Here is a 15654-nt window from a genome sequence, read left to right as displayed (position 1 = left end):
TCTCTCTCTCTCTCTCTCTCTGCTTTCTCTGAGTATTGTCATTAACCATTTACCTTCTAAAATGGTGCCATATGAAAATTGTATTAGCATATTCGCATCCACAGAAATACTAATGAAAATACAGAATTATAGAGGATGCAAGAACAAATATTACTTTCAGCAGGCATTTTTCTCACTTTTTTCTTTATTACCTTTTGTGACAGTTTGTTGCCTGTACCATTTTACTCATCACTATCAATCTTTTTAGTTTGAGTATCTGCCACTAAACTTAAGCTCTGTCATTATTTAGGACACTTGTATTCCATAATTGAAATACAGATAATATTAATAGAATATTCTAGCATTTACTACATATGCTGTGGCATGTGTTGGTTCATGCCCTCTTTATTATTCTTTGTGATTATTTTATACCACCATTTTGAGAGTTTTGGAATTTGCTTTATAGTTTCAAACACTGAATTTTTGTGCCTTACCCAAATAACAGTTTTTATAATATCTTCATCCAGTTTAAGACCAAGACAATTCATGCAAACTTTTTAACACTGGTTCGCATGCAAACAGTACATGAAAATCAGGATTATTTACATTAAAAAAAAAAAGGGGGGGGGAGAACCAAACTGTGTTACCGCATCAGAGGCATCACCTCCATGGTTCAGGATGTTTCAGTTCTTCGTTCTAGAAATATCTTGGCGTAAAATCAGAAAACTATAAACTGTTATCATGGAAAACTATACTTACCACTCCAGCTAAACTGATTTGTGATTTTTGAAAATTAGGCCATGGTCTGAAGCAAGTACAGCTCCATCATACCTAGGCCCAGAAACAGATTAAAGTCCCTCCCCCCATTTCAACTTCCATTGCCCTTTCCTCGGACCAGCAGTATTTTATCAACTTCCCCACTGTTATTCCCTTTTCATAGTATGTCCTGTTTTAGATTGTAAGCCTGAGGGCAGAGAATTGTCAAATCAATAATCTAATTTCTGTGCCGCTCTGAGAGCCTTTTTGATTGAAGAGTGAGGTATAAATACTCAAAATAATAAATAAATACTGATACAATATATATTATATATTATATGTAATATATATGAAGTTCTCAGAAGTATTTTACATTCTGGAAAGTGAATACACTGTGACCAAAAACAATTCCATCACTAGCTGCCACCTAAATTTAGGTAGTACAGGGCTGTACAGGGCCCTGGAGGATGGGCTTTTAAGATTTTAAGGCTGTATAGCATGAGGTGATCTTCAAGTAACCCGGCATCAAGCTTCAACATTAAGAATGATAAAGAATCTTTTATCTTTGCTTGGAAATGGACTGTTAACCAATGCAGTTGTTTTAGAACTTGTGAGGTGTAATCTCTGTACCTGTACCTGTTAACAACCCAAGAATTGCAGGTTTATACAGTATTACCCAAAATGTTAAAGGAGATTTCAAAGTTGCATGTATGACAAAGTGTAGTATAGAGGTCCTCAAGGGGAGTCATGGTGGAGGGGTCACAGTTAGAGGACAAGTTGCTGGTGGTGTAAGGTGCTATGTCCCACAGATACCATTTAGGCATGCATTAAAAGTGCTAGAAATATCAACACTCCCAAACTGTACATCTGGTCATTTAGGGCGAATGCGTCTTGTAGAACTGGATAAGCATCTTTGTATTGAACATCACTATTTGGTATGCATTATTTTTGTACAAACTAGTCGTACAAACCTGTCCACCAAACAGATCCTTGACCTCTCTTTGAAGCATCTGTACTATAATTGAATTATAGACACTCACAATGACAGCATATATGCAGTTTTGCTGTTACTGTATAGTAAACAGAGCATAATTAAAAGTTCTGAAGCTTTTCAATAATTTTGAACACTTAATCTTTGAAAATATCTCAGTCACATCATGTCCTGAAGAGCTGAGAATTACTTTTGTCCCTCTTTTTACTTACCGAACGATGTTGAGCACTCATGTACAGCAAGTCTTCTTGCTTAAAAAATCATAGTAATGTTTCTTCTGTCTTCATTGGGTTAACAAATTGCATTCTGAAAGTAAACAAATAAATAAATATACTTTTTGCTTTGTGTGGATGAATATTGCTTCAAGGGAAAACACGCTGAACTGTGAGTATGTATATAGGTCATTATGCATGAAATGTAAGTATGTCTATTAAAGTTGTTTGTCAGACCCAATAATATTCAGAAGCCAAATGGTTATTTTGAATGTTTAGGTGTAGGTAAGTCCAGAATAGTGGTTTAAATACAAAATGGAGTTAAAACAGGCAGATTCTGAAGTTTTGGGAATACCTTTGAATCTGCAAAACAAAAACCAAACCTTAAACTATAAGAGCTGATTTTTTTTTAATTTTAAACTGTTCAGGTGTATTTTGGGACATACATAGAAAAACAACTACCATTTCCAATATGCCCTTCTTTTGCCAGTAAAAAAGTGGTACAGGGGAGTCTGGAAAGAGTCAAAATCTGCAAAAACTGCTATATGGTGGCCACTCCTGGTCTAGAAATTATTGATGTTTCCATTTTAGTGTAAATTTTAGTGCTGTTTCAAAGCATTTCATTTAAATGTGACTTGAAATTAGCTCAAATTGAAGGTTCTGTCTTGGAAAAAGATGCATATCAGTATTTGTATAGTTTAAAAACCATTTGATAAAACTCCTGAGATCTCCACTCTACCATGGGAACCTACTGTTACAGGTTCACCTTAGGGTTACCATGAGCTGGAATGATTTGAAGGCACACAACAAAAAAATCTATCAGTTTCAACTTTTATACTAATGTGTACATCTAAAAAATTTAGTTAGAAAATTCATTAAAAAAATAGAGTTGACTTACTCATGGCTCAGTGTAAATAATGTACCTTAACTCTTATCAAAAATAGGAGCCATCCCTTTTTCTGAGTATAGTGGCAGAAGGTAAGAGCTTTATTCACCCTGGGAGAACCTAAAAAAACCACCAACCACCTCTACTCTTTCCATTGCTATACCACTTCTGGCCTTTTTGAATGCCTGGACGGAAAAATGGCAATTGCGTTGGTAGCTCTTTGGCGCTTCTCTTCAATGGAGCATTGAGAGAGTAGAGGGGGTTGGTGCTTCTTCTTTTAGGTTCTCTCATGACAGACTTAAGCTCTCACCTTTCACCACTCTACTAGGAGAAAGGGATGGTTCCTTTTTTCATAACTGTTAATACTGTACCATAACTCTTGCCTTTACATTCTTTTTGACATGTGTCACCTTCCCCCACACACTACACAACCACCATTTACCCTAGTTACTTTCTCATCCATGAGACCTTTAGAGTGAGCACAGTTATGCCTGCTATAATTTTGTAAGTTCTTTGGCATTATTTTCCTTTTCTTTGTACTTCAGTTCCTTTGTTACTTTGTTTTACCCATAACCTATCCATAGCTCATATCAGAATCCATAATTTTGGTTCCAAAGTTTGTTCTTGACTTATGCATGAGGGCAACTTATATGCAAGCATATATTGTCATGGAAATCAACAGAAGGGAGCCAGGGGAAGTCATGAAAATGGAACTAAATGAAAATAAAACCCAATGGGAGCAGGAGGATTTACAAATAAGGTTCTTCCATCTCCTAAAGCAACGACTGGTTATCAATGTCATCTTCTCCTCCTTCCACTTTCAACTGTGGTGGAGGTATAGAATAGAATGCCACTGCCGCTTCTTCATATACCAATCTCTCCACACATGCAAGAAATGTTTCTCCATGGCAGGGGGTTGGACTCAATGGCTCCTGTGCTTTCTTCCAAATCTATGATGATATGTGGGATGGAGGGGCTGTTCAAATATGATGGAAGGGTGGTGTTTCTTTTTATGCCTCAGGGATCAGAAAGGCTTAAGCCAGCTCTGCACACTTACTGTAGTGAGCAAATGGGTCCATTCAGTCACACCAGTTCCTTAGTTTTAGATGTTTATGGAAGATGTATAACATTATGGCTTTAGACTTTTTGTACCACTTGAATTTTGGAACTCAAGGGTACTGAATCTTCTAGATATTCCTTATGAGATTTATTAGTGTTTCTCAGTAGAGTTGTAGATGTTATTTTTTGTACTTGCCTTGAAATTGCAGGATACCAGAATGTTTGTTAAGCATACAAAGCATTCCATGAGTACTGTGATTTTGCTACCTCCTTTTTTTAAAGTCCTTAAATAAATGAGCTTATACAGTGGGCCCATCTTATCCATGGGGATTCCATTCCATTCCATTCCAGAACCCTCACTCCCGACCACCCCCGTGGATGGCAAAAACCATGGGATCTCAAGTCCTGCGGTATTCAGTGGTGGTGTGCGTGCCCACTCTGCCAAGACCACATGCACATGCAGCTATTGAAATCAATGTGGCTTGCCATCTACGAATGACAAGCCCACAGTTGGTGCAGGAGTGCTATACAGATTTCCTTCATAGAAATTCCACATGGATCATCAGCACTGCTTTCTTCACCTTATTTGAATTTAGATTTTATAATCCTAAAGATTCTGTTAATTGTCAGGATTACTGTGGACCTTTCTTTTTGTCCAGACCTGTTTGTATTACTAACAGATCAGGCAGTCCTGCAGAGAGTTCATTATTCATGCTGAAGGTTTGTTCAGATTTCATGAGGCCCAGGAACTGTAGCCTGCATTATTTTATTTCATCCACTGCTTTTGAGAGAATAGCTCTTGGTGAATATGGATAGGACATTCTGGATCTTCATTCAGTGTTTAGCCATGAATGGCATTCCTACGTTAGTGTGTCTGGTTACACTTTGCTCTGTCCTAGGCAAAGTGTAGATTGGTGGATCAAGTTACCTTTTATATCACTTAAGCTTGGTAAGCCAGTCTCTATTCAGAGATATTTTATACACACTGCAAAATGTAACACCATTTCAGCATTTCTTGGCACTGCATCATGGACAGTTTGTATAGAGATGTGATGTGAGTCGCTTTACAAAATATTATTGTATGTATAGTGTATTTGTGATGTTTGTATCCTTGGACATTGATCCTTTGATGTGTGATCCTCATTAAAAGTGGACAAACTTGCTTAGAATGAGAGACACTGCTCTCCTACATCTTAACTTTGGACATCTTCTATGTAAGGAGAATTACCTGATGGCCATCCTAGACTATCCCAGTTAGCCTTTTTGGGCTGCTTATTTATGCAAGTGAGACATGCTAGCATCCCATCTGACATGAACATCTTTGTCAACTATCTTGCATTTTCTGTAATACGAGTATTGTTTCTTGAGGTGGCAATCTTCTGTTGTTGATAAAAATCAGATTGCGTTATTAGTATTATTTTATCTACAGAATTAAAGGTGGGACTGCACACCTATGTAAGCAATAGTAATACAGTAGAAAGAATAAGACTAGATAAAGGGGAAATGTGTGGATCACAGATTCCTTATTACAGGTCCTAGCTGAGAGATTTCAAAAAAACAGAACACAAACATTTCTGAAATTAATTTTTAAAAACAATTTGAATATCCCATGAATAATTAAAACTAGAGATCTATTATTGTGCTAGATGGCTAAAAATGGTTACTTTAAGTTGAGAATGTTTAACCTACAAGTACCTTCTTTAAATACCTTATGTAAAACTTGTGGTTGTGGCTTGGCTAAGCCTGTACTATTGTGCAGCATTTGTGTGTTCTTCATTCGCTGGCCTTAGTTGTAAATATGACAGTTTTGCAAGGGTGGTAATTTAAAGATTAGAAGTTTTTCAAGATGACTTTAACCCCTTTTAGCATCCTTTCATATGCTCTTACTGGCTTTTTAAAAATTTAAACATGAAAAAAAAAGATAGTGATATATGATCACCTTTGAGTAAGTCAGAAGACCATTTACTTTGTGGTCTCTCAGTCACTCACTGCAAGGTTGGCAAAGTGCTTAAGAAGGATGATTCAGCTTGTTTCACACACTGATAAACATGAGTCACTCTCATGTGGAATGTATTTAGCTAATGCTAATCCATTTTCTTTTTCATTGCACAGTCAGTAGTGTCAGAAACGGGGGGGGGGGGGCGGGAATAGAGAAAGATTTATGGTAGCATACATTTAGAACGAGCAATTTAAGTAAGAGTTTTCTAACAGAAAAATATTTGTGTTGATGGAACCATTAAGCCAAAGGCATTAAAGATAAATAACAAGGTAACTGCACCTTGTGTTAGTGAACTGGATAAGAAGGCAAGGGTTTTATTTCCCATAAGGCCTGTACACTTGGGCCAGAAAGGCTGTGTTACCCCTGGCCTGGTGTCCCGTCTGGATGATGCAGGCTATTAGGCTCAGGTTGGTATTGGCCAATCCACACACTGGTCCAGGAGTCCCAGACCAATCCTGGCCTGAAGGTTCCTTAATCTGGTATAAAAAGGCTGTCTGCCACAGTGTTTCCTGGAAACTCCACAGTGACAGCTGTCAGATCAGATCACCTTGCATGTCCCTCACCTATTGCTGCCACTGGACCCGTCCCTAAGGCCTTTGCCATGACCTCTGACATCAGAAGGGGGCACCTGGCCATGTGAGTGTAGCCAGGTACCCCATTTCCACCTTAAGAGACATGGCAGGAGCCTTTGGGAAGGACACCAGAGTAGCAGCAAGTAAGCAGCTCACAGCGGATGCACTGTGTAGTGGCAGATGGGTATGTGAACACCCGCCTATCACCATACCAGCCCAGGGACTGGCCCAGGTGGAAACTGTGACAGTATACCATGGGATTGGCCCATGATATGCTGCCCAACTGCTCTTGCCCATAGAGTCTATTCAGTATCATGAGCTTATCATAATGAATTGACTCCAGCTTTTTCCTGTCAGCAGGAACATTTCTTCTGAAGTGTCTTTCAGAATTAGGGATGTAAACAATATTTGCAAATTTTCTCATTCTTGAAGTTGCAAGATTTTTTGCTTATATAAATTTTGGGGAGGGAAATCCCCTCAAAGGGTTTTGTGGGGGGCAACAACACACACATATTTTTATTAGTTTATTTTTTTAATACAGTGGTTGACAATTTCTTGTACTTGAGGAGGATCAAAAGATCATCAGCTGTTGTGAGATTCTTTGTCCTGTGTCAAAGTAAAAATACTACTTTTTCCAGCAGTAGCAGCAATGACAAAAGGTGTAGTTTATGTTCAGAGAACATTGTTTCTGTGCAGAGCAGTCCCAAAATAGAAAAATCTTAGAAGAGTGGAGATGAAACCTCTCATAATCATGCCTAGCAGGGAAAAAAACTTTTGTAAGTGATCATTCCCACATATGAGTGAAAGTACTTAGATACACTTGTACTCAGAACACTCCTTCCAGAAGAAGGAGGGAGAAGCAGTCTTTGTTAATACTCCTTTCTTCTGCATCACCTTCCCCACTGTACCTGAAGAGGCACAGGAGTGCACAGGAAGAGGAAACTGTCAAGATATCACATAGGAAAAACGAACGAGTGGATGCCATGAACAGAGGAGAAGAATCAACTTAGGACTCTAAATTAGACTATATTGGAATGACTTGTGTGTGTTTCGTAAAATATGCTTTATTTTAAAATTAGGGCTTCCTGTTGCAGCTGTTCCAGGAGCGCTGAGTCCATTGGGTATTCCAAATGCTGCTGCTGCTGCAGCGGCGGCTGCCGCTGGCCGTGTGGGTATGCCTGGAGTTTCATCTGGCGGAAACACAGTCCTCCTGGTCAGCAATTTAAATGAAGAGGTCAGTGAATTTACTTCTTCACCCCTTTCTCCTTTGCCATACTTCATTTTCTAAATTTCTTAAATACAGCTTTACTTTGAGCTTGCTTCTTTGTGTGTTTGCTTGTTAAGGTCAGTTTTTTTAATGCTGCTTCAGCTTGTTTTACAGCTAGTTGCTAATAAATGTTTTCTGTTATAGTTACATAACTTTATTTTCTTAGGTAGCAAGCAGCTTTTCAAATATTGTTTGCAATTTGCCTACCTATTTTTCCCTAAGGAAAATATGGTAAATACTGCATGTACAAGATGCCTTTTAATTTATTTTTGTAAGTATTAATGTTGATCCATTTTGTAAATTAGATTTTTTTTAAAAAAAAAAACCTGCTGTACTTTGTCTGCTGATTATTTGCTCGGTCACTTCATGCCTACATGTCACTGCATTTTTATCATATTAATGTATGTGAACAACTCTAACACATTTTTCTTTGAAGGTTCTTCCAGAGATCTTGATGCAGCCCTCTTCAGTCTCTCTTAGTAATTTTACCTTTCCTTTGCAGTTTCTATTCATTTTGTCTCCTTCAAAAAATCTTTACTTTGCTACTTCCTTAACTCTGATATCTTAAGAGCTTTTGTTTAGTTTTGCATTTTATTGTCTTTGATCTTTACTTTGACTTGCTGTGAACGCTGGTATGAAATGTGGGTTTGTATCAGTTTGTCTACCTTGAATGTACATCCCATTTTTACTGGCCTCTGTTTTTAATATGAACCATTATACATATATTATTTTTGTCTTTCATAGTCTTGCATGTTAAAATGCTTAGATCAGAGTGCCATTTTGAGAGACTTGCCTGCATTTCATAACCAGCCATGCTTATGCAGTTAAAGTTTAGAAGTGTTTTGATTTTTTAAAGTTTCTGTTGCATGCTTTTTTCCCCTCCATTCAGGTGAAATGTATTTTACTGTTTGATATGGACGCACTTTACCCATATTTTGTCTTGGGTGACTACATTTTACTCAGTTTTCTTGTACAATACATAAACCAAACCATTTTCTGACCAAATTCCTGCATTTCCTATGTACTGACCTATATTTTATTTTTTTTTGTTCCCCACTACCTTATTTTTCTTCTGCATTGCTGTTTCCCTTCCCCATTTCATCCTTCTCCCTTTGTGCTCACCTGCCCTCTCCCTATCTCTTCCCAAATTCCCACACCCTTCCCTGTCCTATCCTTTGCATTCCTTGTCAACATCCCCTGTCTTCATTCCCAATGTTCATGCTTCTGTGCTTGAACAAAATGTTCCTCGGACCAACTTGCCCCAATTAACCGCCTTGAACCATGATCCATGACCACCTCACCATTCTGCGGGAACCACCCTTCGTTATGGATGATCTGTTCATCTCCGCTCTTCCTCGACTCTTCTCTCTTCTTGTCTTATGCTGCTTGCTCTTCTCTCCTTCTAAAGATGGTTACGCCCCAAAGTCTGTTTACCCTCTTCGGTATGTTATCGTTAGCACTATACTTTTATTATTGGTTTAATTATTTGTTTCACCTTAATTCTTATTTGTAGCTAGCACTTTGGCTTAAAGTTGAATAGTAAATCTTTTGCTATTTTTCTTTTGCTGTTTTTAAAACTCTCCATAGACGCAATATTTTCTTTTAATGCATGCATTTTTATTTTGCATGATCTTTAATTTAATATCATTCACATAGCTTTGAGGGTTTATCAGAAATGTCTTCCTTTTTTCAAAATTCACCTATTCAAAATCTTGTTCTTCTTTATTCATTTGTATGAATGTTGGGAGAAGCGAGAGACTTGTCCGAATGTTTCATTGATATGTCAGAAAGTCCTGTTTAGCTATCCTTAAAATACTGTTTCTTTTGGATTGCTTTTCTGATTCTGAAAAGGTGTTTATGGGGATGTGCAGCGTGTGAAGATTTTATACAATAAGAAAGACAGTGCTCTTATACAGATGGCTGATGGAAACCAATCACAGCTCGGTGAGATTATTGTTTTTGCCTCCATGTGCCAATTTAGACTTGTGATTTAAACTCATTTGAGCAAACTGAGTTCACATTTTGGTGTTTTCATTCTAACCTTTCTAAAGTATAAGATTTTGTATGGAAGAGGGATTATTGTTCCATGATCTCCATATGTGGCACGATACTACTTTAGAACTGTTTCGTTGGAGAATATGGGCAGGATCAAAACTGCTTCTGTGGTGCATTAAAAATATTGCAGGTATATTGCTGCATGGCCCAATTTTCTCTGGATGTTTGAGGTTTGTTTTGTTTTTCAGGTCTCAGCTCCTCGTATTGTTTTGGAAATCACATTCTGGGATTTCCTTGATATTGAATGGCTTGTTAATCAGCAAAGTGGAGTATCTTATAGGGAAGGCTTCAGAAGGCTGTTGAACAGTCAGGGATGTGTTGGAGAATGCCAACCCATAGTTGTGATCCAGAAAATTCTGAGTACACAATAAGATGCTTCTGTATATTTACATTTGGGAGTGGAGGAATGCTGTAGACTTCCCAATTCTTTCTCACAACTCTTCCTAGTCATATTAGCATTGGCTACTAGAAAGGGTTTCTTTGTGAGGCTCCTTAAAGACACTGATAGAACACCATATATAGTATTTTGGGTCTTGACACATATCTCTTTAAATGTTATATTTGTCTGACTGTAACAAAGTCTTACTAAAATATTTTTCTTTCAATACAGTACATTATCACATTGACAGCAGTAATTAGTTGCATGGGTTTAGCTGTTGTCTCACCATATCAGGGTTGTTTTTTTGGGGAGGTTAATTAAAAATGGGGGAGGCAACCTGTGTTATCTGAAAAACTAACACATTTAGTGTGCTTCATGGATTACATAATGGAGTAAATTAATTCAGGCCTCAGATATACTGAATATTGTGCTCCATCATGCATCTGATGAAATGGATTATAATAAAAAAAAATCTTATGTTAAAATAAATTTGTTAGTATTAAAAGTTCCACAAGACTTTTTAAATATACTGAAACAAGCACATCTCTTTGAAAATATTTGAAGTAAGTAATTTGTTTCTGTTGTTTTGCTTTGCTGATACTTTGCAATATGAGCATCACTTTCAAATTACCTGTCAGTAAAATTTAGAATGAAAAGATTTCCAGCCAACACTATTAGGTACATTTGTTAATTTAACAAAATAAATTGCTGTCAGGCAGTGATATGTTTTATTTAACCCTGAATATATTAGAAACCTTTACAGTAAATGTAGTAGAAAATACATGTAAACGAATGATTTGTTCTATTTTCCAGCCATGAGCCATCTTAATGGGCAGAAAATGTATGGAAAGATTATTCGAGTTACTCTTTCCAAGCATCAGACAGTACAACTACCTCGAGAAGGACTTGATGACCAAGGACTAACTAAAGACTTTGGCAATTCACCTCTTCATCGCTTCAAGAAGCCTGGTTCAAAAAACTTCCAGAATATTTTTCCTCCATCTGCAACTCTTCATTTATCTAATATACCGTAAGTTTTGGCTCACAGATTTCCTGAAGGATTGCTATAAGATGAAATGTTATTTTCTAATCCTTTTGTCTCTCTTTTCTCCCTCTTATCCCCTCCTTGTATTAGACCATCAGTATCAGAAGATGACCTGCGCATGCTGTTTGCTAATACTGGGGGCACTGTGAAAGCATTTAAATTTTTTCAGTAAGCGTGTTTTCTTTGAAACTTCATTTAAAATGAGAGTACAGACATCTTTGGAAAAATGGGATTTATGTTACAACTTTCTAGTATTGTTTTTGTTTCTAATCTTATTGCTTTGTTCCAGAAGAGATCACAAGATGGCTCTTCTTCAGATGTCAACAGTAGAAGAAGCTATCCAAGCTTTGATTGATCTGCATAATTACAATCTTGGAGAAAATCATCATCTGAGAGTTTCTTTTTCCAAATCAACCATTTGAAGTGAGAGATCAAAATAATAAGGTTGTATCACATTGTTTAGTGTTGTCATCTATGACTGTTCGGGAAAGCGGGGACCAGAGATGGACATCTGTTTTTCATGCTGTTACCATTCCTTGATTGTTTATGTATAAATGAAAACAAAAACGGATTTACAAGGAAGAAGCAGTGATATTATCTGCTGGTTTTGCATATGTTTATGAAACCATTTTGTTTAAAAGGGATTCTGAGGAAATCCCATAGTTTTTCAACTTAGTTAACATACGTGCCTTAAAAAAGGAAAACCTAGAGTTGCTAGAGTTGCATTTACTAGTTAAAAAATTGGTTGTCTGGGGCACATTGTTACATGGGAATTAATGGGTGCAATCCAGTGAATGTTAGGGTTGCCTGCATCCCACTGAAATCAGTGAAATTTTAAAAGAATGATTTCAGAGGGACTTTGCTGCACCTAACTTGCAGGATTATGCCAAATATGTATTAGGCAGGAGTGTGTAAAAAGGGTTAAGCTTTGTTTCTCCTGCTTGAAATTTATTGGCTTTTCATTAATCATTTTTAAGACAGAATAAGTTGCATTACTAAATAAAAATGCAGCACATTTTCTTTTTTTCTTTTGAATTAAAAAAGGGCCTTGTGTATTCCACCTTTAGTTCTGTTAAGAATATACGCTTTAGACTGAGTTAACAAGATGCAGAGCGTTAATTTCTTTAAAAGACAGAAAGGTAATTTCTTTTATTTTTGTTTGCTCATTTGTCCTTGTGGCTTCAAGCCACTAGAGAAAAAGCATTGTAAAGTCTTAACCTTTTTGTACACACACTGGGGGCGTATCATATAAATGTTGGCACTAAGTAATGTCTTGTTTGTGGCTGAATATTTTTTGTAGATGTTTTTTGAAGTTGACATGACTTATGTGCATTTAAATATATATTGCCATTTTTAGTTAGTAATTACAATTTGAAATATGGTTGTGGATTTCTGAGCATGTGCAGACTGGTCTAGCTAGTTCAGGAGTTGGTGCATGTATTTCAAGGATGAAGAAAGTATTGCAAACTTTTACAGACAGATTAATAATTTTGTGGCAGTTTTTCTTTATAAAAACAAAAACAAAACTGACAACCAGGTGGGACCAAAGTTTATGTGCCTTTAGTCTTAATTTTCCTTGCATTGTAATATTCAGTTTTAATAAATCTCTTCAAAATATTTTGTATCTAGAAATGGATCTGACTTTACTATAAACATGGCTCAGAATCTACAGGAAAAAAGTTAATTTGAAAACAGTTCCTCTGTCAGTCTGGACTGTTGTCTTGATTCTGTTCAAATGACCAATACTTTTTGCAATTGATGTACTTAGTTCCAAAAGTCATAGATTCTGTTATCTATGTAGAAAAAGGTCATGTATATTTTCTATTAGTTGAGTTTTTACATCTTTAGAAATGTAATATTTCAGTATAGTTTGAAAGCGGCACAATTAAAAATTAATTTTCTAACAAAGTTGGGAGGTTTGATGGTTGTTTAATTTCTTCTTATGTGTACGCTGCTTGCCTCTGTAGCATGCTCAATAAACTCTTCTGTAGCTCTGTATTCACCTCTTCTGTCTTTCTCTGCTGCCTTTTCTCTCTTTTCTTCTTTGTTTTTCACTCCCACTGTGCTTCTGAATTCATGTTTATTCTCTGCCAGGGTGGGAAAAGAATAATAATCTGATTTTATGATTGTCTGAATTTATACAATAAAAAAATCAAACGCTATGGTAAACGTACCAGTTCCTAAAGTGTACAAACTTTATGCTTAAAAAGATTATAACTGCTTTGTTGAAGCACAGATAGAAATCGATATTAAACATTTCCCACCCTGTTATAGTACCTACGGCTTTAAAGACATAACTTTAATTGTAGCTTGTAAGTTCTATCTTTTTTGTTTTTAAAATAGATCTATGCACTAATTGATCTTTCAGGTTTGCCATGCTTTTCCTGCAGTTCATCTTCCATTTTCTGTGTCTGCTAAAAAAGTTTCCACTAATCATAAGATACTTTCATGGGTTATAAACAAAATATTAGTCTTCTTCGTATAGAAATTAAGTACTGTAGTGGCTGCCTATTGAATACAGCGGAACACTGGGGAATGGGGGGGGGGTCTCAAAGCTGGGGGGATTTAATGATAAATGCACTAAAATGTGCTTAGAAGTTTCAAGATATTTCAATCTCTTTTGATGCCACTTTTCCCCCCAAAATTTCAAGTCAGGGGCTGTACACAAAGCCCCAAAGGAGTGGCCTAAAGCTGCCCCTGTTACAGTCAGATTGTGGCCACGGCAACCACATGCCACGGCCCCAATTTGGCCTTTGCAGGGAGCAATAGCCTCTTTGCCACAGCTTGTTGGTGCTCCTTCAGCACTGTGTCGTATGTACATAGTGCCAGAGGAGCGCTGTGATGCTACGCGCAGCGCGCAGCATCATGCCACCATGGGGGCGGAGCTGGGATGTTCATCATGCTATGCCCCAACTCCGCCCCCCAAGCCAGCCCAAACAGGTGGTCTGCACAGCCCCTCAGACTAGTATGCTGAGTTCTTATTAGAATTGTCACTGCATGGTTCCTGAGTTATTTTATATTCAAATACTATTTAAATTCAAAACCAATTTTGTTTCAGGTTTATTTATTTCAATAGGTCTGACTCAAAATACTATACCATACAATACTATACTATACAAAATACTATACACTATTTCAGCTTTATCTGTGTATTGATCACAGTGTATTATCTGTGTAAAAGTCTTCACATAGCTTAATATCTTAAATGCCCATACATGGATCATGCTTCATGCTCATAAATGGATCATGCTTCATGCATTCATTGAGTGTTTTTTTAAGCAATAATATTCTTCCGTTTCACGCTGAAATTCATTCTCTGGATGATTGCATGAACAATCTGCTTACACTGTAAACTACCATGGAGAATTTGAAGGTGAAGAATGTATTGGTCTCCATAGACCTACTGAAACATTATCTTCACCTTCCTATGGCAGAGAACTGTAAAACAAAAACACCCTGAGGTTTTATTTCCAGAACATGCTATGATCCCACTTGTCAACTTGGCCGGACACAGATTAAGAGACATAGGAAAAAATTACAATGCTAAAAAGACCTTCCATCCTTCTGACAGCAATAGAGATTATGGCAATGGGCAGGATGCTCACATTTAAAGCCCCCTATATAGTGCATTTCAAGTTGAGTGTACTTTACTGTAAACATTTTTGTCCAAGCTGATCTCTCAAAAAGTTCAGGCAGTTTTAAGTATAAGAGTGGATATTTGCAGTAAAAGAAAAAAACATATACAGTGCGCCCTTATTTTACGTGGGGGATCTGTTCTGGACCCCACCCCCACCCACGTAAAACAAAAAACGTGTATGCTCGAGCCCCATTACAAGTAATGGGGTTTGTCCTCATGGCGGCACGCGTGCGCCATGGGGGCGCACATCATTGTTTCTTCCACTGCATGTCACCAGAAGAAGCAGCACTGTTTTCAGTGTATGCTGAAAGCAGCGTATAATGTGCCCGCGTATGATGCAGGCGCACTGTATATTATAAACTGATTATAATAAAAGTCCCAAAACATAATAGTTTCCCAAAGCAGCAGCTCTCCCATATACTAGCAAGCTGCTTTTAAAGTATTGTGCTATGATTAGTATGACTGCTCTCAGGAAAAGAAGTTATAACAGTTGTGGATCATCCTTTGCATCTACCTTAATAATCTCTTAACTAGCCATATAAATAGATTGGTAGTACACCTATTACATTTGTTTTGTTGTAGTCTGTGCTACAAGTCACCCTTAATAGCAAAGTGAGATAAGCATTCAGATTCTAGAAAATTGAACTTAAAAAGTATAAATAATTTTGGCTTGTTTCAACTTGTCCCTTATTCTAATCTTTTAGTATTTTTGCATTTCTATGTTGGATTTTTTTTTCCTATAGCTTTTTAGTTTTTTCATTTATTTTTCATCCCTTTGAAATTTAAGAATGAAATTGGCTAGAAATGCTATCTTTTT

The 15654-nt window shown here is 37.0% G+C and overlaps 1 protein-coding gene across 1 annotated transcript in view; it reads left to right on the top strand.

The window, feature by feature from the left end:
* Nucleotides 1–13108, top strand: part of PTBP2 (polypyrimidine tract binding protein 2) — a 73287-nt gene extending 60179 nt beyond the window's left edge. The window contains exons 9-14 of the mRNA XM_042464334.1: nt 7473–7688; nt 9130–9163; nt 9573–9665; nt 10969–11185; nt 11291–11368; nt 11490–13108. Of these exons, the coding sequence (XP_042320268.1) occupies nt 7473–7688; nt 9130–9163; nt 9573–9665; nt 10969–11185; nt 11291–11368; nt 11490–11622 (771 nt within the window). The 3' untranslated portion in view covers nt 11623–13108. The remainder of the gene's footprint in view (nt 1–7472; nt 7689–9129; nt 9164–9572; nt 9666–10968; nt 11186–11290; nt 11369–11489) is intronic.
* Nucleotides 13109–15654: the final 2546 nt, after the last annotated feature.

The sequence above is a fragment of the Sceloporus undulatus genome, chromosome 4 (genome assembly GCF_019175285.1).
Source record: "Sceloporus undulatus isolate JIND9_A2432 ecotype Alabama chromosome 4, SceUnd_v1.1, whole genome shotgun sequence".
In the NCBI taxonomy this organism is placed as follows: Eukaryota; Metazoa; Chordata; class Lepidosauria; order Squamata; family Phrynosomatidae; genus Sceloporus; species Sceloporus undulatus.
The sequence above is the reverse complement of the archived record's forward strand: the minus strand, read 5'-3'. Positions and strand labels throughout refer to the sequence as shown.